Here is a 24,321-nt window from a genome sequence, read left to right as displayed (position 1 = left end):
CAGAGTGGCGAGCGCACAGCATCTCTGGCCTCGGGAAGCAGATTGCGAAGAATCGCAAGAGCAAACGGCCAGGGCTGAATGGCAGCGGGCGTCTAAGCGCAGGGTATGCAGTCTCTGCAGCAGATGGGGTCCAAGACCTCCTCCACCCGCACACAAGAAAACCCGCGAATGCTCAAGTCTTTCACGTAGAACAGCGTAATAGTTCCCTGGGACGCACATGCGCAATCCATCTCCCCGCAGTGCCCAACGCAATGCCCACGCTCGGTAAAAAACACTGTTACACCGCATCACTAAGGGAATAATGGCAACAAAAGCTAGCCCGTCTGCGTTCAGCACAGATGCGGTTTTGAGTTTTAAAGGTTTTCAACCCGCGGATACAGTGGAGGGAGTTCAGGGCTAATGATGACCACCCTGAAGCATTCGCTCGGAGGCGGGAAGAAAAGCTGCTGCCCCATATTCGGCCGGATGCGTTGGGCGGGGTACTGCTGCCTTGGAAACCGGTGATGAGGCCCTCGGGCTGGGCTTTGCTGGCTCCCGGGTGCAAGCAGAGAGTGGGAATGCACACCCAACCCATTTAACTTTGCTTCCTTTAATGGAAAGAAATCATCACTCCATGCAAAACCGTGTTAACCATCCTGTGCGTGGAGGGCAGCTTTTCGCAGACACACTGAATACCCGACATGAGCGACTGAGGAAGAAAGAGCGTGCAGCTTGGCTCGTGGTTCTGGAGGCTCACAGACCAAGACGGGACGGTCATGTGGGCCTGGCCACCGCCGAGGACAAAGAACAGAGGAACAGAAGCGGCGGGAGGCTCCCCCGGTGACCCCGGAAGCAGAGCGAGACAGGAGCCCGCGCCTCTCGGCTTTTAGAGCAGCCTCTCGGGAGCTCCGCCCACCCAGGACCTCCCAATCGCCATCATCGCGTGAAGCCCCCACTCTCTTTAGCGCTGGTGGCTAAGGGCCGGGGTGGCAGCGCCTGCGTGCCCTCAGAGCCCAATCACGTTCCGGAGCTCTGAGAATGCTCAGAGCTGTGGATTGCAACCCCTAGGCCCATGGCGCTCAGGTGCAGGCGGGTGGGGGGCTTGCTGAACTCTGACCCCTGCCAACGCCCCGTCCCTACCCCAAGACTCTGGCTGAGCAGGTCCAGGGTGGGCCTGAGAACTCGCATTTTCAGCCAGCTCCCTGAGGAGGCTCAGGATGGTGGTCTGAGCACCCCAGGCCGAGGAGCACAGCCCCGGTGCACCCAGAAACCCCTTGGCTCCTGACTGTGCTGCCGCCCTGCTGCACCCGGTCTCCCTAGTCTCACAAGGGGAGCAGGCAAGCCGCCCGGGACGCCCCCAAGGTCAGAAGCTTCTGGATCCTTTATGCTTGGGAAGAACTTGGTGCAGAACCAGCTGCGCCAGACTCCATTTGTGCATCGCCACCTGGGAGGTGGTGCGCACACCGCAGAGCGCCAGGATCCCTCCCACCTGCGGTGCCTGTTTCCCGCGGCAGCACTGCACCGTCGGGGGCGGGGGGCGGGGGTTATACTTGGGTCTCCCTGCACAGATGTCACCCAAGACAAAGTGTTCCTGTCTGCTCTTACTTCCCCCAGTGATTTATTTATTTTCACAAATGTGAATACCATAAATTTATATTAAGAAAAACAGCTGATTTTTTTTACAACTTTCTCTTATTCATTTGAAAAACAGAATCTCAAGAAGAGAGACAGACTGAGATCTTCCATCCACAGGTTCACTCCCATGATGCAGGCAACAACCTAAGCTGGACCAGGCCTAAGCCAGGAGCCAGGAACTCCTTCCAGGTCTCCCACGTAAGTGGCAGGTGCACGAGTACTTGAGCTAATCAATAATTAATCAAAATATAAAATTCTGAAAATGTCAGAATCTGCTTTCACAAGCTAGGCATCGCTTCGAGAATTCCCCAAGACACCAGTGAAAATCCACAGATGCCCAAGTCCCGTATGAAAACGGCCTAGAACCTGCACAAGCTACTCCCTGCTGGAAACCGCCTCCAGGTGACTCAGAACTCCCAGTACGAGGTAGGCGCCCTGTGCATTGGGACTGCATTGCATTCTCTGGAGAAAAGCAAGTTCTTTTTTTTTTTTTTTTTTTTTTTTTTTTTTTTTTTGGACAGGCAGAGTGGACAGTGAGAGAGAGAGACAGAGAGAAAGGTCTTCCTTTGCCGTTGGTTCACCCTCCAATGGCTGCTGTGGCTGGCGCGCTACGGCCGGCACACTGCGCTGATCCGAAGGCAGGAGCCAGGTGCTTCTCCTGGTCTCCCATGGGGTGCAGGGCCCAAGCACTTGGGCCATCCTCCACTGCACTCCCTGGCCACAGCAGAGAGCTGGCCTGGAAGAGGAGCAACCAGGACAGAATCCGGCGCCCCGACCAGGACTAGAACCCCGTGTGCCGGCACCGCTAGGCGGAGGATTAGCCTAGTGAGCCGCGACGCCGGCCGAAAAGCAAGTTCTCACATGTCAAGTACGGACACGAATTTTTAAGAAATTATTTCCAACCCGTGGTTGGTTGCGTCCACAGGTATGGGATCGGTGGAGAGAAAAGCTGACTACTTGAGCTGGCTCCAGCCTCCACCGCCCAGAGTTCAGCTGAAGCCCCAACAGAACCCACAGGCTCCCACGGAAGAATCCCCGGGCACTGGCAGCCATGTGCATCTAAGAAATGCAGCCCCGTGGGAATTGAACCGCCTACTCCCCAGCTCAGGAGCCGAGCTGTGTACAAGGCCAGCGGGGGCAGGGCCTCCTGCCTCTCAGGGCTTCAACATCGCTCAATTCACTGCTCCGCCTCCTGCCTCAACTTACCCTGCCTCTTCCTGAACCGCCTTCAACCCCCAGGCACAAACACTGTGCTGCTCTTCAGGGGCTGAAAGCCACATCTGGTGATTTCTGATTTCTGCCCATTTTCCAATGGGAAGACTGAGGTCAGGAGTGGCCGGTGATGGGTGCGAGATGGCCCACAAGTTCGGGGCAGAGCAGGACAGGGAACACCAGGGTTTGGGTCCCCAGGGCAGGGTGAGCCAGATCTGAGGACGCACTCATGTGCCACTCTGCACCCGCATGGACGACACCTTCTCCTGGTCATTTTTTTCCCCAAATCATCTCCGCAATTCTGCCCTTCCTCCGCTTCCTTTGGCATTGTACTTTGTTTTCTTATTTAAGCCTTTCAGTGTCTCTTACACCACCTGACAGGTGAGGCTCAGAGAGGTAAAATGACTTGCTCAAGATCACACAGCTGGGAGCAGCAAAGCCAATATGAAACCCAGATCTGTGAGAGACGGGGGCCCTAGTGGAAGGGGAGGTGATGTCATTGTTAGCGGGTTAGGGAACCTCTTGGGACACCTGCTTCCACAGCACACAGTGCCTGGGATCCAGCCCTGCTGCCAATCCAGCTCCCTACTAGTGTCTCTGGGAGACACAGATGATGGCCCAAGTCCGTAGGTCCCTGCCAGCCCAGTCGGAGACTCAGGTGGAGTTCTGGGTTCTGGGCTTTGAGCTGGTCCAGCCCCAGCTCTTGTGAGTATTTGAAAAGTGAATGCGGATAGAGAAGATTTCCTTTTGTCTCTCTGTGCCTTTCAAATAAATGAAACGGGATCCTCAATTATGCTGTACGTCATATTCGTTAGAAGGCAGTTGTCAAGGAGCTGGCATTGTGGGCTCGCAGGTAAAGCCGTTGCCTGCACCTCCAGCTTCCCAGATGGGCATCGGTTTGAGTCCCCGCTGCTCTTCTTCTGATCGAGCTCCCTGCTAATGTGTCAGAGAAAGCAGCAGAGGCAGCGCAAGTGCTTGGGTTCTTGCCAGCCATGTGTAAGACCCCAGTTAGACTCCTGGCTTTTTTTTTTTTTTTTTTTTTGGCAGGCAGAGTTAGAGAGAGAGAGAGAGAGAAAGAGAGAAAGGTCTTCCTTTTTCCGTTGGTTCACCCCCCCCCCAAGTGGCCGCTATGGCCAGCGCATTGCGCCAATCCAAAACCAGGAGCCAGGTGCTTCCTCCTGGTCTCCCATGCGGGTGCTGGGCCCAAGCACTTGGGCCATCCCAGGCCACAACAGAGAGCTGGACTGGAAGAGGAGCAACCGGGACAGAATCCGGTGCCCCAACCGAGACTAGAACCCCAGGGTGCCGGCGCCGCAGATGGAGGATTAGCCTAGTGAGCTGCGGCGCCGGCCTAGTCTGGCTTTTGCCATTTGTGAATTGAACCAGGAGACGGAAGATCTCTCTCTGTCTTAATGAGAAGGCTGTTTCCAGGCATCCTATTGTGTTAAACCCTTACCTAAGGGATGTTTTTCCAGTGCATCCCAATAACTCAGAACCTAGCAAAGTGAAGCTAGACTTCCCCCAATAAAGCTCAGATTTCTAAGGAGAAGGCAGATTCCCCAGGACATATTCTAGTCCCAGAAAAGTGCTCTCTCATTCAAGAGAAAGGAAGTCACGTGATGCATAGGGTCACCACAGGCTAAACAGCAGCTAAGGACATTTCCAGGAGTGGCAAAATTCTGCGGAATGTGGGTTCCAGGAGTTGGATTCCAAACCTTTGCATGAAGCTTTAAAAGGCCCGACATAGACACACTGGATTGGACAGGGGAACTGCAGAAGGTGTTCCAAAGAATTTAGAGCCAAGAGCAAAAGCTCCAACGTTGGAAATATCGCAGCATTCAGTGGAATATGGATTCCAGGAATTAGACTGCAAGCCTCTGTGTAAAAATTAGAAGGCCCGACACAGACACTGGTGGACACGGGAGCTACAAAAGTTGTTCCGAAGAATTCTAGAGCTTCTAACAGAAGGCCCAATGTCAGGGATCCCCAAATAACCCCCTTCAGCCCAGTTGCAGCCTAAATGCAAGGGACCTTAGCAGGTGCTACTGAACCCAACTATGTCGGCGGAAAAAAGGGCTAAACTTCTTCTTTTTTTTTTTTTTACAGGCAGAGTGGACAGTGAGAGAGAGAGACAGAGAGAAAGATCTTCCTTTTTCCATTGGTTCACCCTCCAATGGCCGCTGCGGCCAGTGCACTGCGGCCGGTGCACCGCGCTGATCCGATGGCAGGAGCCAGGTGCTTCTCCTGGTCTCCCATGGGGTGCAGGGCCCAAGCACTTGGGCCATCCTCCACTGCACTCCCTGGCCACAGCAGAGAGCTGGCCTGGAAGAGGGGCAACCGGGACAGAATCCGGCGCCCCGACCGGGACTAGAACCCGGTGTGCCGGCGCCGCTAGGTGGAGGATTAGCCTAGTGAGCCGCGGCGCCGGCCTAGGGCTAAACTTCTACATCTTGCGTCTCACAGGTCAGCTCAAGAGCTGTCTGCTCATTCCTGTGACCTCTCCAAGACAAAGTCTTAGCGAAGCTTTTGCATTTGTCACATGCGGACTGCTGCACCTGACGGCAGGCAGGCTGTACCTGCCTCTGTTGATTCTCTGGGAGCTGATATTGGCAAGACAACTCCTTACCGGGTTCTTCTACTATACTTCTCCGTGCTCAGGCTAAATGGTTCTCTAATCCAAATACAGGTAGCCTAGCACCACCCACTATCTGGGGGCTTCTAAGCTCTGTTCTTTCCATCTTAAGGGGCACTAACTTACAATCGGTTTTGTTCGATTTTGCTTATGCTCATTGACAAACTTGTAGGTTTCTGAACCCAAGGACTTCTCAGAATAATGCAGGGGACACAGCCATTGGCTGTGACTGGGAGCTCCAGCTCCTGAAACAATTAGATGAGAGAGAGATTTCCAGACAAGACAGGCAGGGCCTGCACCCCTGATCAGCAGGAAGCAGCTATAGGAAATATGTTTCTCCCCACCCCCCCGTTCCTGTTCGTCCAAGGGGACCTGATCATCGCCCCCCGCCCCCGCAGCTTCTACGACTTCCTGGTCACCAAGGCCCGGGGAAGGAGCCGGCCGCTCTAACTTTGAAGTCCAGAGGGACATGCGGCTGCTGGAGAAGGCCGACTCCCACGCCCGCCAGGTGGCGCTGAGGAGCTGGTAGGAGAACAAGCGCATCTTCCCCGCCAGCCGCTGGGAGCCCTATGAGCCCGCGAAGAAGTGGACAAGGGCAGGATCCGGTGAGCGTCCTGGGAGGCGGCGTGGTCTTCCTGCCTACGTCATTAGGAGAAAACAGGGCGCCGCTTGGCTAAGGGTTCTTGAGGCTCACAGTCCAAGACGGGACGGGCGCAAGGGCCATGCGACCTCCGAGGACAGAGGACAGTGGCGGGAGGCTCCCTGGGTGACCCCGGAAGCAGAGCGAGACAGGAGCCCGCGCCTTTCAACTTTTAGAGCTCTCGGGAGCTCCGCCCACCCAGGACCGCCCAATCGCCATCATCGCGTGAAGCCCCCACTCTCTTTAGCGCTGGTGGCTAAGGGCCTGGGGTGGCAGCACCTGCGTGCCCTCAGAGCCCAGTCACGTTCCTGAGCTCTGAGAATGCTTAGAGCTATGCAGCTGTGGATTCCAACCCCTAGGCCCATGGCGCTCAGGTGCAGGCGGGTGGGGGGGCTTGCTGAACTCTGACCCCTGCCAACGCCCTGTCCCTACCCCAAGACTCTGGCTGAGCAGGTCCAGGGTGGGCCTGAGAACTCGCATTTTCAGCCAGCTCTCTGAGGAGGCTCAGGATGGTGGTCTGAGGACCCCAGGCCGAGGAGCACAGCCCCGGTGCACCCAGAAACCCCTTGGCTCCTGACTGTGCTGCTGCACCCGGTCTCCCTAGTCTCACAAGGTGAGCAGGCAAGACGCCCGGGACGCCCCCAAGGTCAGAAGCTTCTGGACTCCTTTGTGCTTGGGGAGAACTTGATGCGGCCTCCGAAGAACCAGCTGCGCCAGACTGCATTTGTGCTTCACCACCTGGGAGGAGGTGCACACACCACAGAGCACCTAGATCCCTCCCACCTGGGCTCCTGACTTCCGGGCCAATGCTGCACCGTCCTGGGGGGAGGGGAGGTGGTGTACTTGGGTCTCCCTGCAGCAGATGTCACCCAAGACAAGGCCCTTCCCATTTTTTCTTACCCCTAGTGATTTATTTATTTTCACAAATATGAATTCCATGAATTATAGTAATAAACGCAGCTGATTTTTTTCACAGCGTTCTCTTATTTATTGAAAGGATGAATGACAGATTGGAGAGACAAAGAGAGAAAATGTTCCCTCCGCAGGTTCACTCCCCAAATGAAGGCAACAAGCAAGGCTGGGCCAGGCCAAGCCAGGAGCCAGGATCTCCATCCTGGCCTCCCACGTGGGTGGCAGGCGCACAAGTCCCTAGCTATCCCCTGCTGTTCTCCCGGGTGCATTCACAGGGAGCGGAATTGGAAGCAGAGCAGCCAGGACTTGAGCGGCACTCACCTGCTGTGCCACCACCTGCCCCTGAGCTTATGTTTGTAATCGACACAATATCTGTGCAACCTTGGGAAGCCCAAGGTGATGTTTGCTTCATGCCTGTATTAGGCAATGCTTAAACTCCGGTAATTAGCATATCATCATCTTCAGATGTTATTGTCTCTTTAGGGTGAGTCGGTTCCAACCCTTCTATTCTTTCTTTTTTTGACAGGCAGAGTGGACAGTGAGAGAGAGAGACAGAGAGAAAGGTCTTCCCCCTCCAATGGCCACCGCGGCCGGCGCTCCGCGCTGATCTGAAGGCAGGAGCCAGGTGCTTCTCCTGGTCTCCCATGGGGTGCAGGGCCCAAGCACTTGGGCCATCCTCCCCTGCCCTCCCTGGCCACAGCAGAGAGCTGGCCTGGAAGAGGGGCAACCGGGACAGAATCCGGCGCCCCGACCGGGACTAGAACCCGGTGTGCCGGCGCCACAGGTGGAGGATTAGCCTAGTGAGCCGTGGCGCCAGCCCCAACCCTTCTATTCTGATAGCAACAGCGCATTATTGTGACCTGCATCCTCTGACCTCACCTCGTGCTGAAGCCCTCTGCTCCCTGAAGCTCACCTTAGCAGGTGAGCATCCCAGACACACTCCTGGCAGCTCCCTTCCGTCTGCCAAGGGTGCACCCAGCAAAGCAAGCACACAGGCGCCACCTGCTGTCCATTCACAGCAAACGCCTGACCAACATCAAATGCACAGCAGAGGCCAGGGGCTGAGCCTTCCCCTTCTCCCTGCAGGCAGCTACCTCTCCTCCCCCACCTTCGCGAGGACCCCTCTCTGGGGGCTTGGGCAAGAGTGGGACCTCTTATGGTGTACATGCAATAGCTTGTTAGTAGTGGGGGGTAGGGCGAGGCTGTTTCCTAGTGGGTAAAGCCGCTGCCTGCAGTGCCAGCATCCCATATGGGCACCAGTTCGAGTCTCAGCTGTTCCACTTCCGATCTGGCTCTCTGCTAAGTCCTGGGAAAGCAGGGGAAGACGGTCCAAGTCCTTGGGCCGCTGCACCCACATGGGAGACCAGAAGTTCCTGGCTCCTGGCTTCGGATCAGCGCTGTTCCGGCCATTGCGGCCATTTGGGGAGTGAACCAGTGGACGGAAGACCTCTCTGTCTCTCCCTCTCATTGTCTGTAACTTCAAAATAAATAAATTCTTTTTTAAAAAAAAAAAGGTTTACCTGGAGCTCACTCTCAGGCCCTGGGTGCCTCCCAGGGGACTACCCTGGCTCCCCAACACCACCAAGAACAGGGCCCCCCGAAACTCAGAGCTCTACAGCCCCTCAGCCGGCTCCTCCTCTGCCAGCTTGGAGTCCCCCAGTCCAGCATCAGGGAGTGGGGAGTGGGCCTGGGTGGGGCTGGGGCTTGGCCGAGGTGCTTCAGCCAGGAGGGAGCCCAATCTGGGGACTTGACAGTGCAGGCGGGGACAGAAGAAATGAGGAGGGGGTGGGAGAAGTGAGGACAAGCAAAGGTGGGACAGAGCAGGACCCCCAGCTCCAGGAGGACCCAGGGAGAGGGAGGGTGCAGGGTAAGGAAGCAGCAGAAGGAGGACAGGGAGGAGAGTCCAGGAAACTTGGGGTGAGGTGGGTGGGCACTCGGCTTCTCCGCTTCCTGCGAGTGCACCCTGGGAGGCGGCAGGTGGAGGACCAAGTCCTGGGCTCCTGCCATGCATGTGGGCACCTGGACTGAGTCCCGGTTCCTGGCTTCAGCCTGGTTCCGTGCCAGCAGTTAGGGAAATTAAGGGAGAGAACTAACAGAAGATGTCAATAGCTCTCTTCCCCTTTCAGGAAATAGGTAGAAGAGAGATAGATGATAGATAGATAGATGGATGGATGGATAGATAGATAGATAGATAGATAGATAGATAGATAGATAATAATCATAGAGTAACTAAACACCCAGCAATTCCCCTGCTAGGATTTCCCTAAGAGAAGGGAAAGTGTGTGTGTGTGTGTGTGTGTGTGTGTGTAGCAGCCTCACTCACAGTGACCCAGGGCTCCATCCACCCAAATGCCCGTCAGCCGGGGCACAGATGAAGACGGGAGGCACAGCCCTGGTGGCCCTGCCGGCAGCTGCGCAGGGGACCCTGAGGATGGCGCTGTGCTGACACCTGGTGCAAGGAGGAGAACGTGGCTCCTTGAGGCACAGAGGGAGGGAGCTGTCCCCAGTGAGGGGATAAAGGGGAGAGAGGCCATGGGACCCCCACACCCGTCTGCATCAGGGAGGGACACAGAGAGCTGGCAGAGACTGAGGGTGAGGTGAGAGGCACATGAGGGGAAAGAGAGAGGCCGGGACGCAGAGAGCCTGCATGGGTGATGCCCCCAGGTGGGGCTGTAGAGAAAGACAGTGGAGGGGGGACGCTGTAGGGGGAGGAGGGAGAGAGAGGCCAAGTGGGTGACGCAAAATCAGAGGCTGAGAGAGGTGGAGAGAACAGGGGAAATGGACGAGAGGCTTGCAGAGATGGGGACAAGTGCAGGGAGACCATGAGAGAGATCCATGTTCCGCACCCGCAACTGCACACGCACCCTGCCGTGTGGCTCACCCCGGCCTCTGAGTCGCCCTCCACGACTCCATTGGGAGCAGGATCCCACCGGGCCATGCCCAGACTACACATGTGTGAGCACAGGACATGGTGGCGCCAGCTTTACCACTCAGTTTGGTGTGGGTGCTATACAGAGTAATAGACAACTGGAACCTGTTGGCGCCACCTGCTGTCCATACACAGTCATCGCCGTCCACCATCCTTTGATCATCCCCAGTCTCTCTGGATCTTGCCCTTGATCAACCCTTTGATTTTTGGACCCTAAAGTCCTCACCCCACCTGGAACACTGGAACACACACACACACACACACACACACACACACAGAGACAAGTTACTGTGACCTCTCCTTGGGGTGGGGAGGAATCCCGCAGGATTCTTGGCATCTCTGGCAGAGCCTTGAGGCAGTGATTCTCAGTACAGGGAGATCAGCAGGCAGTGGATGCATGCCCCTTGGGGTCACTCTGCCCAGCACCACAGAGAGAGAACCCAGGGGTGAACCAAGACAGCCATGCAGGGGACAAGAGGTTCAGGAGTCAGGTGAAGAAGTGGAGGCTCAGAGAGGTTGGATGATGCATCTGAGGTCACACAGCCACGTCGCTGCAGAGCTGTCTCAGGGAGAGCCCTGTTTCCCTGCGTAGCCCAAACACAGCTACATCTGTGTGTGTGTGTGTGTGTGTGTGTGTGTGTGTGTCTGTGCCTCTTTGCACTCACACACTCATGCCCACGCCGCACCTCCCACAGGGGATAAGAGACAGGCAACACACAAGTTGCAGGTCACACTTTATTCACTCGCTGGGAGCTCTGCAGGATCCTGGCTCCTGGGAGGGAGGGATGGCGGAGGCGTGGCGGGGAGCCCTAGTTGGTGGGATGGAAGGCGCCCCGCTGGTGCCACTGCATGTCGCGGATGCGGCGCACGGACTGCACCTGGGGGTGGGGAGCCCCAAAGTCACTGCTGTCCTTGTAGTCTCCCTTCTCCAGGAGGTACTGCAGCCCACGGTAGCCAGGGTACTGGTAGCCGACCCACCTGCAGGGCCAGGGGGAGGTGGGGAGGGAGAGAGAGAGAGAGACCCCTTCAGGCAGTAGGAAGGGTGATTTCCCCCTGATGCTGAGCAGCACAGCCCTCTTAGCCCCTCCAGCAGCGAGCCTCTGCTCTCCTTCTCTTGATGGGCTCACTCCCTCCTGCAGTGAACGGTGTCTGCAGACCTGAGAGTAGGGTCAGACCAGGAGCCGAGGTGCTCACAGAAGCTTAGAGGCAGACAGGTGCTGAACCGCGCAGTCCACCACGCCCCAGGCCATCTCTGGGGACACCTCCAGCTCGGCGTCTCTGGCTTGTGCCCCTCCGGCCTGCACTCCCGCCACGTGGCCTTTGTGGACTCTCTCACACTCCCCTTGTCCTTGCTTCCTGAGAGGCCCTGTCTCAGCCTCTACCCGCTGCGATTCCTCCTCCTCCGAGAGCTCAGCTCAAGTGTATCTTCCTTGAGAAGCAGCTTAGCTCGCTGGGGATCGCTGGGGACTCTCCCACTGCTAACTGTTGCTCCCTCTAGCGGGTCAGCTGCCCAGGCAGCCACCTGATCGCTGTCATCTCCCTTCGCCTAAGCTAATGGCTGGCACTTGGCAGTAGCTGGCAAATCAAGCCAGTGAGTGAGTGAATAACGGGGGCAATCAACACAGAATTTGGGGCACTATTGTTGGTGCTTGACAAATGCCAAGAAGCCAGCAGCTGTGACAAATGTGGCTCTTGGGGGTTGCCAGGGAGGAGATTGGAGGGGGTGTGGGGGCAGGGTTGGGTGGGAGGCGAGTCCTGATTAGTACCATCTGCCAATGGCTGTGGTGGAAAGACTTCTCCTGGGGCTGGCCTCATGCAACCATTGATTCATCAGAACTAAAATTCTGAAAACGTCAGAATCTGCTCTTATAAGCTAGGGATCACTTCTGGAATTCCCTAAGGACACCCCAGTCCACAGATGCCCAAGTGCCGTACGAATATGGCCAGCATTTATTTGCACAGAACCTGCACCACCTCCTTCCTACTCGAAACCACCTCCAGGTGACTCAGAACACCCAGTACGAGGTAGGCGCCCTGTGCAGGAGGACTGCATTGCATTCTATGGGAAACAGCAAGTTCTCGTATCTCAAATATGGACACACACAAAAAAAACTATTTCCAGTGCATGGTTGGTTGCGTCCACAGGTGTGGGACCAGTGGAGAGGAAAGCTGACGGCATGAGCCGGCTCCAGCCCCCACTGCCCAGAGCTCAGCTGCAGCCCCAACAGAACCCACGGACAGGCTCCCACGGACAAATCCCCGGGCACTGGCAGCCATGTGTGTCTAAGAAATGCAGTCCCGTGGGAATTGGGACCTCCTACTCCCCAGCTCAGGAGCCGAGCTGTGTACAAGGCCAGCATGGCCTGGGCTTCCTGCCCCTTGGAGCTCAACATCGCTCAATTCACTGCTCCGCCTCCTGCCTCAACTTACCTCTGCCTCTCCCTGAACCGCCCTCAACCCCCAGGCACAAACACCGTCCTGCTTTTCAGGGGCTGGAAGCCACATCTGGTGATTCCTGATTTCTGCCCATTTTCCAGTGGGAAGACTGAGGTCAGGAGTGGCCGGTGATGGGTGCGAGATGGCCCACAAATTTGGGGGAAAGTAGGATGGAGGACCCCAGGGTTTGGGTTCCCGGAGCAGGGTGAGCCAGGGCTGGGGACGCACTCACGTGCCGCTCTGCACCCGCACGGACGACACCTTCTCCTGGTAGCCGTGGGCGTGGAAGCTGGGCACGTCGTCATCTATGATCTCCATCTTCTTGCCCGTGAAGTTGGGGTTCTCATAGAGGATGATCTTGTGCTCCTGGCTGTCCTGTGGTGGGGGTGGGGGGCAATGAGTGCAGGTGCAGGGGCTCCGGGCTCTGCCTTCCCACCTGATCCTCATGGCCCAGAGCTGGCCTCAGCATGCCCCACCTGGGACCCTCTGCCCAATACGCCTGCGTGGGGGCCCCTACGACAACTGCCTCTGGACAGGGGCTGGTTGCTGAGCTCCTACGGGGGAATGGCAGATGCTGCATTGTCCTCCTCCCCCTCATAGGCACAACCTCCTCTGTGGTAAGCACCGGCCATGATGCACTCACACACACGCCCCATACATTCCTGCTCAGGCTTATGGCGCCTCCAGCAGACACGTGAGGTCATTTTTTCCCGTCATCTCTACAATTCTGCCCTTCCTCTACTTCCTATAGCGCATTGTTCTTCATTTTTTAAGCCTTTCAATGACTCTTGCACCGTTTGGCAGATAACAAGACAAGGCTCAGAGAGGTAAAATGACTTGCTCAAGATCACACAGCTGGGCATGGCAAAGCCAATATAAAACCCAGATCTGTGGAAAGCTGTGTCCAGTGGTCTCCCTTCCTCCATCCCAAGCTCTGAGAGGGGCTGGCCTGGGCTTGGGTGATTTGGGGATTACAGCTGAGAATTAACACCCCAGTGAGAATCAGGATCAGGCATGCCCGAGAGCTCCCCCTGGCCTGAGTCTCCCTGCTCCTCCCCCACCCCCAGCATGTCTTGTACTATGTATGACAGCTATAGTAGCTTTTTGAGTGATTTCTCTGTGACAGGCATTGTACCATCCTAGGGATCCCATCTGCATGGAATAGTTTGTGAACAGTGCCCCTCTCCCAACCAGGAGCTATTGTAGTCCTGTGAGTGGAGCCCCCTGGAGCTGTGCAATGTGACAGCCCTCAAACCAAGCCTGCTGCCATCTCAATAGCTACGAATGTGCCCATGTCTCAGAAGTGGAGACGGAGGCTGGCTGCAAGCAAAATGACTGTTGCAAGGCCGCTTCAATGCTAGAGGCGACGGCTCCTTTCCTGTCCTCGGACCGCTGGACCAAAGATAGCAGAGACAAAGTGGGACAAAGGGCGGGGTCTCACCACTTTGATGGGCCTCAAGGAGCTGAGGGAGTCCGTCCTCCGGCTGCTGGTCCACGAGTCCCAGCGAGGGTACTCGCCCTTCTCAAATACAAACTGCTCGCCCTTGCAGTTGGCTTGCTCGTAGCCCACCCAGCTGCAAGAGAGGTCGGGGGGAGGGGCAGGTCATTCCCCTCCCAAGCATCCCTGGATGCTCACTCTGCCAAGCCAGCAAAGAGTAGCCGCCCCACCTAGAACGGAACACAGGGATTCCAAGCGCAGGGTCGATTCAGTTCTCCAGAACCCGCCGCCACGCTACCTTCAACCATCTGCATCACATCTCAGAATGCCGGAAAAACTGCCCCACCCAGACCCCTGGCAATGCAGCCCGTGGGATGCTGGCAGATCAATACCTAAGATACCCATGACGCGAACAGGTGGCATATGCCACCTCCTATGGTGTCCACCTCTCAGGGTGGCAGCTGTCGAGCTGGTAGTGAGACGTCGGTGAGAGCAGGGTTGGGATGAGACGGGCACAGCTGAGCACCGACTCCAGCCCCGCACTGTGTCTGAGCCTCTGCCCATCACTCATCCCAGGCCCTGTCGCTGACTCAGCTTCCTCTTCAATTCCTGTCGTTGGTCTCTGACTCACACTCCACACAGAAAGCCACCTGTCTTTGAGATGCTCAGTAGATGAGATATGGGAGACTTGCTCTCCAAAGGGGATGGGTTCCAGGACCCCCTACAGACACCGAAATCTGCAGGTGCTCAAGGCCCTTAGGTACCAGGGGGCGGTGTCTGCATGGAACCCAAGCACACCTCCAGTGTACTTGAAATCCTATCTAAAACGCCGAAGACAAAGCAAGTGCCTCGTAGACAGTGGTTACTCTGTTACCTGGGCAACAGTGACAGAAAAAGAAGTCTGCATAGTTAGCCCAGAGGCAAGGGTGTTTCCCCCAACACCTTCAGCTGGCAGGTGGCTGAATCCATCACGTGGAATCTGCAGCCACAGAGGCAAGGGGGAAAGAGAGGGCACAGCAGGCACGAACCTAGCATTCTGGGGCCGGTCAGCGCAGACGCAAACGTCTCAGCGTGGCACAATCAGGGCAACCCAGAATGATCATCCGGGGCCCTAGTAGAAGGGGAGATGACGTCATTGTCCTTTTTGCTAAGAGCTTGTACTCCAGGGTTGGGCATCGTGGTACAGCGGGTTAGGGAACCTCTTGGGACACCTGCTTCCATGTCACAGTGCCTGGGATCCAGCCCTGCTGCCAATCCAGCTCCCTGCTAGTGTCTCTGGGAGACACAGATGATGGCCCAAGTCCTTAGGTCCCTGCCACCTTGTCGGAGACTCAGGCGGAGTTCTGGGCTCCCGGCTTTGACCTGGTCCAGCCCCAGCTGTTTGAGTATTTGAGGAGTGAACCAGAACAAGGGAAGATTCTCCCTCTCTCTTTAGAAAAAAAAAAAAAAGAAGGCAGTTCCAAAAAGTGCATGCCCCTGTCTCAGGGCAGCGGCCCACCCCGAGTCTGGCTCTCCCCCCTTGACACTTAGAGGGCTTGGCCATCCCCACCCTGCAGAGGAGGGAACCGAGGCTCAAAGGGGACTCTCTTTCTCCAACGTCACACCTCCAGGGCTGGACCTCGGATTTGAACCCAGCTCCTACTCACTCCAAACCTGAATTCTCGCCTTGGTTATCAGACGCAACTCCTGAGCACGTGCTAGCCACACACACCCCCAACTCCACAGCCCGATTGCCCCTCCCTGGCCGGGCGAGGCCACCCAGGTACGTACGGTCCAGCCTGCACCAGGACAGAGCCTGCCTTCTCCACGCCCGTCTCCTTGAGGTTGGGGCAGGGTCCATTGAGCTCATGCGAGTGGCCCTGGAAGTTCTCTTGTTCAAAGATGATGATCTGCAACGGGAGGAGAGAGTCAGACCCCCGTCGCGAGGGCCGGGGAGGGAGGGCAGAGCCGGGTGAGTGAGGAGAGAGTGGGGAGAGCCTCGGGAGGTGATAAAGTGTTTGGTTCTTCGGAGTCATGAACCAAACACAAAGTCAGACAGTCCTGGCTCCGCTCTGAATCCTTGAGCCAACATTTCTCCTCTCTGAGCCTCAGTCTCTCCATCAGTAAAATGGGAAAATTCACGGGGTTGTTGGAAGGGTTCAATGGAGCACCAGTGTAAGCAGCATTTGATGGACAACTTTCTTTACCAAGAGACAGATGGGATTAAGAGACGCTTGGGAGTGGGTAAGTGGCCCAGCTGACCCTGGCGCCCAGGCTTGTCTGAATAGCACTTTGCATGCCCTCCCATGAGCTCCAAGGTTCTGGGACCCTAACATATTTCTCACCAGGTGCTAGTGCTACCGGTCCATCAACCACACCAGGGGGTGCAGGTACAAAGCCTCATGGTCCGGGGCCGGGGCTGTACCCAGCGGGTAAAGCCACCACCTGTGATGCCAGCATCCCACTGGGGCTCCGGTTCAAGTCCCAGCTGCTCCACTTCCAATCCCACTCCCTGCTCGTGTGCCTGGGAAAGCAGTAGAGGATGGCCCAAGTCCCTGGGTCCCTGCACCCATGTTGAGAGGCCTGGAGGAAGCTCCTGGCTCCTGGCCTACCCTGGGTGTTGTGGCCATTTGGGAAATGAACCTACAGATGGAAGATCTCTCTGTCTCTGTAATTCTGCACTTCAAATAAATAATCTCACGGTTTGAGTTTTCCTTGCTCAAACCGGACCAAGGCCGCCACACACACCCCCTACCGCCACTTCCCCCATAGAACTGCGCGTGCCCAGGCTCTGTCTTCACGCCTTCAAGGATAATCCCCCGTCCCTGCGGCCACTCCCTCCGGATACTTCCTAAGGGGTCTTCACTCCCCTGGCCTCCCCTGGTCCACTCACCAGCCCCTGGAAAGGGGCTCGCGGGACCCCCGTGTGCAGAGCAAAGGGGCCCAGCTTACGTCTTGCAGCCAGGTGCTAAGTGGGAGGTCGCCTGGCCCTTGTGGGGATTCCAGTGAGAATCTGGGGGCAGAGCTCCCCCAGGCCACCCAGGGAGCTGCCTTGGGGTGCGGGGTGGGGGGGCAGCACTGGGTCCAGGGCCGTGGACTCCCAGCGGGGGCGGCTGCAGAGCGCACCGTCAGCACTGGCTGGGCGGGTGAGCCTCTCTCTCCCAGGCCAGGGATTAGCCAGATAAAGGCAGCGCGGGGAGCGGCCCACAGAGCTTGGAGACAAATTCCACGGGCTCAACGCAGCGTCCAGGGTCACTGACCTGGCCAGAGCTGAGGCTGGGATGTCCCCCCAGTTCTGAGCTGCGGCCTCACGACTCTGAGCCTCAGTGCCTTCATCCGTAAAGTGGGGGTGCGTGCCTATTTCCCAGCACTACTGAGAAGAACCAACAATAGGGGGACATGGGGGCTCCCTCACTACGAGGGTACTTCCGAAAGTTCCCGGGGAAAAGGGAGACGCAAAGTGTTCATTTGGGAGCAAGAAATTCGGAAACCCGGGCATTGTTTTTCTACCATGTACGTATTTTTTTTCCATGAATTTTTTTTGAAGATTCCTCATATGTATGGACTTCAAATCATGTTTACAACGAAATAAACTGACCTTTTCATTGAATTCTGCATAAGCTCTTTGGAACGCCCTGGTTCTGTCCTGGCCTGGGGTGGGGGCTGTGAGGAAGGTCGGCCCCCCTGTGCCCGTCAAAGACCTCGGCTTCCGGGGGGCTCTGTGCTATTGTTGTTACTCATCCATGTAATGGACGCTTGAGATTCCCACGTTACCTAATTCCTTCCACCTGCACTGCCCCACACGGCAGCCGCGAGTCACGAAGGACTACCGGGTGCGTGATGTGCAGTTTGCTCAAGTTCAGGAGTGCTAGCAATATAAAATGCACAACAAAATCGAATAAAGGAAGAATAATTCTCATAGTATCTACACAGTAAAATGCTCATTTTGAGACTTTAGATTTAACAACATATAATAGGAAAATGGACACCCCTGTCTTATTTTTACCTTTCCGAAGGTAGCTACCAGAAGGTGTGAAATTACACACGTGGCCCACGTGATGCTGTTGTCGATGGTCTCTCCTTTCCACCTGGCCTCCACACAGTCCTTCAGACTCACCAGCTCACTCCCACCCCAGGGCCTTTGCACCTGCTGTTGCCTCCGCCAGCATGCTCCCCCTGACCTCCACCCACAGTGCTCTCACAGCTGCTCCTGCCCCGATCCAGGTCTCTGCTCAGGCGTCACCTCCTCCCTGAGGCCTCCCCTGACCACCTGATTCTCCCGACTCTCAGGAGCCTGTCTTGCCACAACACTTTTCCTCGCTGCCCCGCTCACTACCTGGAGTCAGGTGCACCTTCCCTCGTTTGTTGTCTGTCCTCTGGGGAGTGGGCCCTGCAGGCACAGAGTGAGCAGGGGTGGGGCTGCATCAGCCTCGGTTTCCCCAGACAAACGGGCCACTCTGGCTGGAGTCGGTGCCCAGGACTCCTGGAGCTGAGGTCCGGCCGCGCAGCCAGCGGGCGGACGGCTGTCACTAGAAGTTTGGAGACGGTTTGCAGATGAGAAGCTACTGGCCTGGGGACAAGATCCCGCCCCCCTGCAGGAGGCAGGCAGGGGGAGACAGCAGAGACCCTTGGTGGGCGTCAGGTGCACTCACGCCACGGACCGGGGCTTAGGCTGCATCTCGTTTCGTGGCCTCTTCGTGGCATTTTCTGCACAGTGATTCCGACTCTCCCCATTTTACAGAGAAGGGAACTGAGGCTCAGAGAGATCAAGAGACTGGCCCGGATGACACAGCAGGTGCAGCGCTGGGAGCCACGCCCCACCTTGGGGAGCCCGTGGGCAACAGGGCGTGCAGCGGCCGGTATGGCAGAGAAACCCAGGTCTCCGAAGCCCCGAAGGAACTCCAGAACCAGCTGGGGAGACTGAGTCACACAGAAGGGGAGAAGTGAAGACAGGGCACCCAGCAGGAAGGTGGCAGAAGGGAAACCAAGTCAGGGCGAGGGGCACGGCTTGCCCCGCCCCCCCCCCCATGTACTCACCTTGGGGTTGAGGGGCTGCGGCTTGCCCGCCTGGGTCTGGTGGTCTGAGGCCATGGTGGACTGTCCTGTTCAGGAAGGACCTGGAAGACACAGGAAGCGGCAGTGAGGTCACCGTTACATCCTGGGCTTTTCTGCCCCTGGGGGGCCTCAGGGTCACCCCCACTGGTCCTGTTCCTGGTCCCCTGGCTTCAGGCCAGCCAGACGCTGAGGGGCCAGAGAGCCACCTCCTGAGCGTCCATCCTCGGCGGCACCTGTCGGTGTCGAGGCCAGCTGCAGGGACAGGAAGTGGGGTCCCCAGTGTGCCCCGTCTGTCAGCTCAAGCAGGGGTCACAAGGCAGGACCAGGCTTGTGTCCCAGAACCGACATTTCTTCATGAAAAGCAAACCACGTCGGGTGAACAGAACCCATGTTCTGGCCGTGTCCGGCCGTGTCCCAGGCACCAATCTGGGGACTCAAATGCTTCCCTCTGCCTCCTCCCCCTTGTCCCCTACCCACCCCAGCCCAGAATTCTCCCTGCTACCCTCGTTCTTCCTGCCCTCCCCCAACCCGAGAGCCCATTAGTGACAGAACGCATGGTAGAAGAAGGCGAAAAGATGGTGGAGTGCCGAGATTCCAGGCACCACGGCGGGCCATGGGACAGAGCGGGCTCAGCCCCCTCCTGGAACCCTGTGTGGTCATCATTGCTGTTCTCAGACCAAAGAAGGTGGCGCTCAGTTGGTCCCTCACAGGGCACCATCCCTGCCACGGGCCAGCATGGAGGCCCCCGGCAGGTCTCCCCTCATACTCTGCCTCAGTGTTCTGTCCTGTGAAATGGGGCCAGTAGCATCTGTGGTGGGGGGTTGCGAGGATTCAATACCTGATGCTTCCCAAAACCACCACGCACTGCAGCTGCTGGCAGCCAGGTGGCGCTCTTGGGGTCATTCCCACGGAGCTTTGGTGGTAGAGAAATCACCTGTGGCTCAGAGCTCCGGGAGAGAGCTTCTGCCTGGGGCTGGCCACACCTGGAGGTGCCTGCTACTGTCTGTGGCCGTGCAGGGAGCTGACTCACCAGCCTAGAACCCACCACCGAGGCTGAGCACCGTCCTCGCCGGCTGCTGGCAAAACTGGGATGCTGAGGATCTGCCTAAAATTAACACAGAGCACCGCCCAGGAACCCCCTCTGCACGAGGCCCTGAGCTGGCCACGTCGCCCACCTTACCTCTAGTCCCCACAAGCAGGGACGTTTAACGAGCCCTCTCCCCATTGCACAGAAAAGGAAAACTGAGATTGAGCACGCTGGAGTTTCTGCCCAAGGTCACCTTGTCAGGAAATGGCGGCACCTGGACTCGAACCCAGGACCCCCATGCTTTGCAACAGAGGCCGAGGATGAGAAAGAGAGAGTGAGAGAGCAAAGGCAGGACGAGAAGGAGAGGCCTCCTTACCAGCGACACCAGCCCCTGCGAGTGCCCGTGAAGCCCAGCGGCCTGGAGGTGGCATTTATACCTTCCCCAGGAGCGGCCGTGCCAAGACGGGTGACCGCTGCGTCCCCGTGGAACGCGGGCGAGAATGCTGGACTAAGCCCGCACCAAAGGCCCGGTCAGCAAATGCCTGCAGACATTGTGTCTCTGCACAATAATGTCATTAGCTTTCAGATCCGGCCGCGCCGGGCTGGTCAGGCGGCTGGGCAAGGAGAGCCCGCTTTGCACGCTCAGCCATCCGGCTGCCAGCGCCGGGTTCACGGGGGCGGTCAGCCAGGCCCCGGGGCGCGGCCCACAGGGGTGATCTCAGTGGCTCCAGGAACAACCGAGCACAGGAGGCTGGCTCGACGGACAGCGTCCCTCGCCCAGCCAGCCGATCACTCCGTCAACAAATCTCTGTAGGGTGCCCACGCGGTGCGGAGTTCTGTGCTAGGGGTAGGGGTAGGGGTCAGGCATGGGGAACCTCGCCCAGCCCAGGTCGCCCAGGAAAGCTCCAGGGAGAAGGGGAGGCATCAGGTGCAGGGTACGGGTCGGGAGGGTTTGGGGCACAAAGGGTCACCATGCAACAGGACGCGAGACGGGGCACGGCCCAGGAAGCCAGCAGAGGAGCATGAACTTGACCTTCAAGGCCCCTGGCTGCCCCACATCCGATGTCCTGAGTGGGTCCCTTAGGTCTAGAAAGACCTCTCTGATCCCTACCGCCGACCCCTTCTCTGCCTGTGGCCCCTTAGCTTTGACTGAAGTCCCTCCAGGGCACAGTTCGTCCTTGCAGCCCAGGTTATCACTTGACCTTGAACTGCTGCTCAGGTCAGACAGGGAAGAGGGCATAGCCCTGGAGCTGAGAAATTGGGTCAAAGCAGGGACTAGCAGCTGTCCACCACCTTCCCTTCCCTAACACACACACACACACACACTTGTGATGCATCTGGTGTGTCTGGGAGAGGACCCCGCCCTTTGCCTCTTACAGTTTCTGGGATTTCCTAAGACCCCGGGGTGCTCCCTGTCTCGGGGATGCAGTACTGCTCTCTCGCCCGCTCCTCCCCTCCACGGGGAGTCTTCACACCTCCGCCCACTGTGCATGCCTGTTCCCATGCCTCAGTTTCCCAGTCACGTGGGATCAGGGTCTACGCCAATGACCTCATCTGAATTCAATCCCCTCTGTGGGGCCGGCACTGTGGTGTAACAGATAAAGCCACTGCCTGCAGTGCCGGCATCCCATATGGGCATTGGTTCAAGTCCTGGCTGCTCTACTTCCGATCCAGCTCTCTGCTATGGCCTGGGAAAGCAGTGGAAGATGGCCCAAGTGCTTGGGCCCCTGCACCCATGTGGGAGACCTGGAAGAAGCTCCTGGCTCATGGCTTCGGATTGGCACAGCCCTGGCCATTGCGGCCATCTGGGGAGTGAACCAGCAGATAGAAGACTTTCTCTCTCTCTCTGCCTCTCTGAAACTCTGCCTTTCAATACACAAATAAATTTTAAATAAATAATTTTTTTCTTTGACAGGCAGAGTGGACAGTGAGAGAGAGAGAAAGGTCTTCCTTTGCCGTTGGTTCACCCCTCAATGGCCGCTGCAGCCGGCACACCGCGCTGATCCGATGGCAGGAGCCAGGAGCCAGGTGCTTCTCCTGGTCTCCCATGGGGTGCAGGGCCCAAGCACTTGGGCCATCCTCCACTGCACTCCTGGGCCACAGCAGAGAGCTGGCCTGGAAGAGGGGCAACCGGGACAGAATCCAGCGTCCCGACCGGGACTAGAACCTGGTGTGCTGGCGCCGCAGGTGGAGGATTAGCCTAGTGAGCTGCGGCGCCGGCCAATAAATAATTTAAAAAAAAATCTCCTCTGGAAAGACCCTGATCTCCCATGTGGCTCCTGTGCTGCTTTCCCAGGTGCGTCATCAGGGGGTGGATCAGAAACAGAGCAGCGACTGGTGCCGCGGCTCACTAGGCTAATCCTCTGCCTGCGGCGCCGGCACACCGGGTTCTAGTCCCAGTCAGGGCACCGGATTCTGTCCTGGTTGCCCCTCTTCCAGGCCAGCTCTCTGCTGTGGCCAGGGAGTGCAGTGGAGGATGGCCCAAGCGCTTGGGCCCTGCACCCCATGGGAGACCAGAAGCACCTGGCTCCTGCCATCGGATCAGCGCAGTGTGCCGGCTGCAGCGGCCATTGGAGGGTGAACCAACGGTAAAGGAAGACCTTTCTCTCTGTCTCTCTCTCTCACTGTCCACTCTGCCTGTCAAAGAAAAAAAAAGAAAGAAAAGAAAAAGAAACAGAGCAGCCAGGACTTGAATTAGCACAAATGGGATGTGAGTGTCACAAGTGGGGACTCAACTCTGTGCCACCACGCCAGCCCCATAACCATCTCTGTTTTCTTAAAGTTTATTTATTTATTTGAAAAGCAGAGTTAGAGAGAGAGAGAGGGAGAGAGAGAGAGAAGTCTTCCTTCCGCTGGTTCACTCCCCAAATGGCAGCAATAGCCAGAGCTGGGCCAGTCCGAAGCCAGGAGCCTGGAGCTTCCTCTGGGTCTCCCACACAGGTGCAGGGGCCCAAGAACTTGGGCCATCTTTTACTGCTTTCTCAGGCCATAGCAGAGAGCTGGATCAGAAGTGGAGCAGCTGGGACTTGAACTGGTGCCCATATGGGATGCCGGCACTGCAGGTGGCGGCTTTACCCGCTATGCCACAGCGCCGGCCCCTTCACAACCACCTTTGAGGTAGGCGTTGTTTAGTATTCCCCGATACAGGTGAGGATGGTGAGGGCCAGAGATTTTAAGTAACTTTTCCAAGGTCACACAGCCAGGAAGTGGGGGGACTGGCATTCGCACTCAGCTCCCTCTGACATCAAAATAAATGCTTGTAACCTTTAAACTGTACAAACAGTCTATGGGGAAATGGAATTAAAAGATGAGGTTGATTTTCTGGGAAATTGTTTGAGCCTCTCAAAAATTCTTCCCACTGGGCTCCAGGGAGTGCAGTGAAGCCCCTGTCTCCTCCTGGCCTCAGTCTCCCCATCAGAGACGAGGTCCTTGGTCCCTGCACCTTGCACCCTCCTCCTGCAGGATGCGGGCAGGGCTCCTATTGGCTGAAAATGGCAAAGCATGCTGGGGATGAGTGGGCTTCTTTTTCTCATCCATCTCCACAGGTAGGTAAACTGAGGCTCAGGACATGCCCCCACCCCCAGTCTCACATCCAGAGACTGGTGGAGACAGGATTCGAACCCAGACCTCAGGATCTGTAGACTACAAAGCTTTCGCCCTTCCCTCCTTCCTCCCTCCTACCCCAGCTGCTCCCCCTGCAAGCGGGCTTGTGGCGATGTAAATATCTCAGCCCACGGGTCCATGGCATTCATCGTTAATGCTCATCATAAAGCAAGCTGATCGTCTGAAGCCCTCGGCAGAATTCCTGACCCTTAGAAAGCACTCGGGAACTGAGCTGTTAAATTATCCATCCCAGGATGTCCGCGTCGCCTGCTATGTTCTCAAAGCCTCCTTTCCATTTCTTGATTTCCCATCCCCAACCTCAGAGTCGGTGCCAGTGCCGCCCAGGGTGTTTCTCTATTCTCTCCCACTCATTCATTTCTGCATCCGGCCAATGTGTCCTCGTCTAGACCCCGGGCTCCGTGAGAGCTGAGCCCCAGCTCGGTCGTCTCCACCGCCCCAGCGCCTGCTCAGAGTTGGGCACAGGGTGCTCAAGGAGCATGCGTGGACTGGCTCGATGACCTCCCACAAAGGAGCTGGAGGGGGGAAGGTGTGTCCTGGGCGCCACCAGAGCAGACCCTAAGACGAGGGTTCAGGTGCAGGCAGCTTAGTGGGGAGGTGACCCCAGGAGACACCAGGAAGTGTGGAAAAGGGAAGGAAGGCAACGGAGGGGCGGCAGCCGGTGCAGGTATATGCGGGCGCGGCAGAAAGTCCTGGGAAACAAGAGGGAAAACTGATGTATATTTTTGTGGGGAACTTTTGAAATCCATGCAGTTGAGCGAGTTCATGGAAAATGCATAAGCTATGCATGAATTTTTAATTAATTTTTGCACCAAAATCATCTTAA

At 57.1% G+C, this 24,321-nt stretch overlaps 1 protein-coding gene across 1 annotated transcript; it reads right to left on the bottom strand.

Moving 5' to 3' along the window:
* Positions 1-10,660: 10,660 nt before the first annotated feature.
* Positions 10,661-20,270, bottom strand: CRYBB2 (crystallin beta B2). Its single transcript, NM_001089317.1, is given in 6 exon segments — positions 10,661-10,917; positions 12,608-12,750; positions 13,817-13,949; positions 15,584-15,702; positions 18,830-18,909; positions 20,251-20,270. Coding segments are annotated over 5 exon segments (618 nt in total). The 5' UTR covers positions 18,884-18,909; positions 20,251-20,270; the 3' UTR covers positions 10,661-10,748.
* Between the last annotated feature and the right edge of the window lie 4,051 nt (positions 20,271-24,321).

The sequence above is a fragment of the Oryctolagus cuniculus genome, chromosome 21 (genome assembly GCF_964237555.1).
Source record: "Oryctolagus cuniculus chromosome 21, mOryCun1.1, whole genome shotgun sequence".
In the NCBI taxonomy this organism is placed as follows: Eukaryota; Metazoa; Chordata; class Mammalia; order Lagomorpha; family Leporidae; genus Oryctolagus; species Oryctolagus cuniculus.
Note: the sequence above shows the minus strand (reverse complement) of the source record. Positions and strands in the feature narration are given on the sequence as shown.